Raw genomic sequence first — 3,310 nt, 5'->3', positions numbered from 1 at the left:
AAATTGAACAATTGTGTTTGGCTGCTATGTAGTGACCGACGTACTTGTTCGGCACCGGCGCCCCAGCAGCACGGGCGACCCCTGCTTCGCCGCCGCTGCACGGCACAAGACACTCGCAGAAGCTTTGATGACCCCAGCGAGCTGAGTCGCCCACCCCCTCCCCTGCGCTCCTCCCCTTGCCTCAAGCCTACACGCACACCAGAAGCCTCCGGAAGCATCTGATGGCAACCACGACGCACCCCGCCCGCCTCCCCGCGGCCGCCGCCGCCGCGCTGCTCCTCGCCACGCTCCTGGCGGCAGCGCGCCCGGCCGCCGCGTGCCGCGTCACAAACGTGGACGTCTCACTGTCTTCCAGCCCCGCCGGCCTGTCCAGCACCGCCTACACCGCGGTGAGGCTCGCCCGTGCTGGGGTTTGCGGCCTCCTTTGCCTGCGCTTCACTGTGCTTTCACACGGCGCGCTGCGTTCAATTGGTCCTGCCGGTCGCGGCTGCTGCAACAGCTGCGACCGCTTTCCCCAGCTCAATTGCCCGGCCCCAGCCGCACGTGTGCTCGGCCCTCCGGCGCTGGCACGGCTGCCCTCTAAACTGATCTGTATTGAGGCGAAATCAATACCGCCCGGCCTTTCAAGCCCTCCCTCCTAGAGTCTGATGAAGGAAAGCGCATCCGGAACTCCAACAATGCAGACTCGCCCGCCACGAACTCGAATGCAACCCCTGCTCACCGCAGGACGGCGTGAGGCAGCACTTCAGCCTGGATGTCAACCGCGTGACCTACGTTCCCACCCGCACCGCCACCACCGCCTGCGTCGACTCACGCCACGAGTACCCCGTCATCGGCACCCCCGGCGGCGACATTGCCGAGTTCATTGGTGGTTTTGCTGTCTACCTCAACCTTACAGGCCAGACGCTCACCCAGGTGCATGCAGTTCTACGCCGACTCCTTGAATTTGTTTCTTGGCCTGGCCTCCCAGGGTCGCATTAAGGCATAAGGGCGGGCGGGGCAGGCGCTGTATCTGCGGCTTGGCGCGCTCCGCATCAAGCGCACATGAGGATGCGTTGCGGGAGGCAGGGAAGCTGCCCGGAGGCGTCCGTCCACGGGTGACGCACGCATTCCCCTGCGCACCACGAGGGTGGAGTGCATGCGTGCCGCGGCGGCGCGTCAACACTCAGACGGGCGGCGGGGCGGCGCAGCGGCCTGGGGACTGAGCTTGTGGCCAGCAGCCCTCACCCTTCGCACTTGCCAGCTGCCAGCAGGCTGTCCCGCAAGATCACGGCGCCGCGCCCTCCCGCAGTCCCCTAAGCTTGCACGTCCGAGCCTTTGGCAAAAACCAGGCTTTTTGATCATATGTTTACACCTCAATTGGTTCTAGGGTTTAACGCCCACCCCGACAGAGGCCGGCCCACTGCGCGCGCGCCCCATCGGCAGCACCGCCCAGTGCGCAAAACTCGCGCCTCGGCGCCCAACCGATCGGGCCGGCGGCATCGCACTGGCAAGCACACGGCGGGCCAGCTTCGCGCCTCAGAATTGCAACCATTGCTGCGCGCAGGTGGGGCACCCCAATTGGGGACAAAGTCCGCAAGACCATCAACTACGCCATCCTCCAGGGGCCCCTTAACGGCAAGGCGGTGGCCGTTGGTGCCAACAAAGGTGCGCGCGGCCGTGGGCACAACCGACTATCACGCACTGCGCGTGCGCCCAGGCGCCAGTGTGGTGTCATTTGCGTGGCTGGGCGTGTTGCTTAAACGTTGAGTCTGCCTTCTGCCCTTACAAACGCGCCCGTCTCTGAGCTGAGTTATCATTGCAAGGGGCTGCGATCCCAGCATCTGAGCCTGCAGCTCCCCTAGGGCCACTGCACCGCCAACCAAGCCCCCGCTGCCGCCGCCTCGCGCTCATTCACCCCTTCACCCGCTGCCCTCTAAACACCCCCATCCCACGCGGGCCGGCGTGATCCCTCTTCTCCCTTGTTCCCTCACCCGCAGGCGCCTGCTCCACGCGTTCCCCCGCCATCTCCAGCAGCGCCGGCGGCTCCCAGCTGTTTGTATACCATGCTGATGCAATCGATACCATCCGCAAGAACACCCTGACACTTTGGTGCGCAGGCGCCCGCGCGTGCGCGCGTGTTTCGGGGCCCCCGCCTCGGCCTCAGTGCAACGGACTGCCGTGCTCTCAAAATGTGCGAGTGCGCACATACACGCGAGCTGCTGACGCGCCTCTTTACACAGCGCCTCTCCTGCTTCCACGCCCACCCCCGCTTCAACACCCCCACCCCGCTGAAACCCTGGGCCCTCCCAAACTCACCCAGGTTTGTCAACTATGCCCGCCGCAACGCAAAAACACCGCTGGATCCCACCACCTTCTATAACAGCGTCAAGGTACTGCAGTCAAAGCACCTGGGCGCCACCCTGCGGCTGCTGTCGCCCGTCAACACCCTCAGCGTCTTCGGCGTCTCCCTCACGACCTCCAACTGAGGGCGCCGCCGCCGCTCCCCGGATGCATCGACTCCTGCGCGCTGACGGGGCAACAGGCGCTCCGGCTGCGCCGCGCCGCGCTGCACGCGCCCAGGCCGGGGCCCCCGCCCTCACGGCTGCGCCGACAGCGGAGCCCACCCGCGGCGGGGGGGCCGCGCTTGCCGTGTTCAGAGCGGCGGATGGAACGCAGGCTCAGGACTCGGATCAGATGCCCACAGCCATCCTGCCCGTCACGACATCCAAGGGCAATCTCGGCCCCCACTTGCTGCACAATTCATGCTCCTTGCTCATTAGCGGCCTGCACACTCGGTTGCATGCGGTGCGGCACTTGCACTCTCATCCTCCGCCTTTTGATCCATGCGCCCGCCGGCACCACTTTTGCGCACGCTCGACTCGCTTAGGCATGCATGCATTGCAACCGTGAAATGCGGCGACTGCCCGCGCGGCAAATCTTCCGGCTGTGGGGCCTCTTTCAAGGGGGCGCATATGGCTGTGCTGCCTGTCTGCAATGCATATTCGCATGTGCACGGTCTCAGCATTTTTGCGTTGACGCCGGCCTGCTGTGCACCCCGCACTAGTGAGCGAGCAACAGAGGGATTGGGGGGTGGAGCACGGCACTGTCAGCATGTCAATTACTGCTAGCAGCGAAGCGCTCATCACGACGCTTTGTGCATTCTCCCGTGCACTCAGACTCGGAGTTGCTTCCAAGCAAAACGCTGCTTCCATGGCACATTGAGTCATGTTGTGGCCAAAACAGCATCCTTAGATCTACCCAAACAATCGGTGCGCTCAGAGCGCAGCAATCCTACAACTGTCACTCCACCAAGCGCAAGCACAACTGC

General features: G+C 64.6%; 1 protein-coding gene across 1 annotated transcript; it reads left to right on the top strand.

The window, feature by feature from the left end:
- Positions 1-221: 221 nt before the first annotated feature.
- MNEG_9153 (hypothetical protein) lies at positions 222-2,468 on the top strand (the record flags this gene model as incomplete). The annotated part of the gene is made up of 5 exons (XM_014042374.1): positions 222-389; positions 727-915; positions 1,392-1,647; positions 1,980-2,091; positions 2,303-2,468. 5 exons carry the CDS (start codon positions 222-224, stop codon positions 2,466-2,468), a joined length of 891 nt encoding a protein of 296 aa, XP_013897828.1.
- Positions 2,469-3,310: the final 842 nt, after the last annotated feature.

The sequence above is a fragment of the Monoraphidium neglectum genome (assembly GCF_000611645.1).
Source record: "Monoraphidium neglectum strain SAG 48.87 unplaced genomic scaffold scaffold01836, whole genome shotgun sequence".
Classification (NCBI taxonomy): domain Eukaryota; kingdom Viridiplantae; phylum Chlorophyta; class Chlorophyceae; order Sphaeropleales; family Selenastraceae; genus Monoraphidium; species Monoraphidium neglectum.
This window is presented reverse-complemented; position numbering and strand designations above follow the sequence as displayed.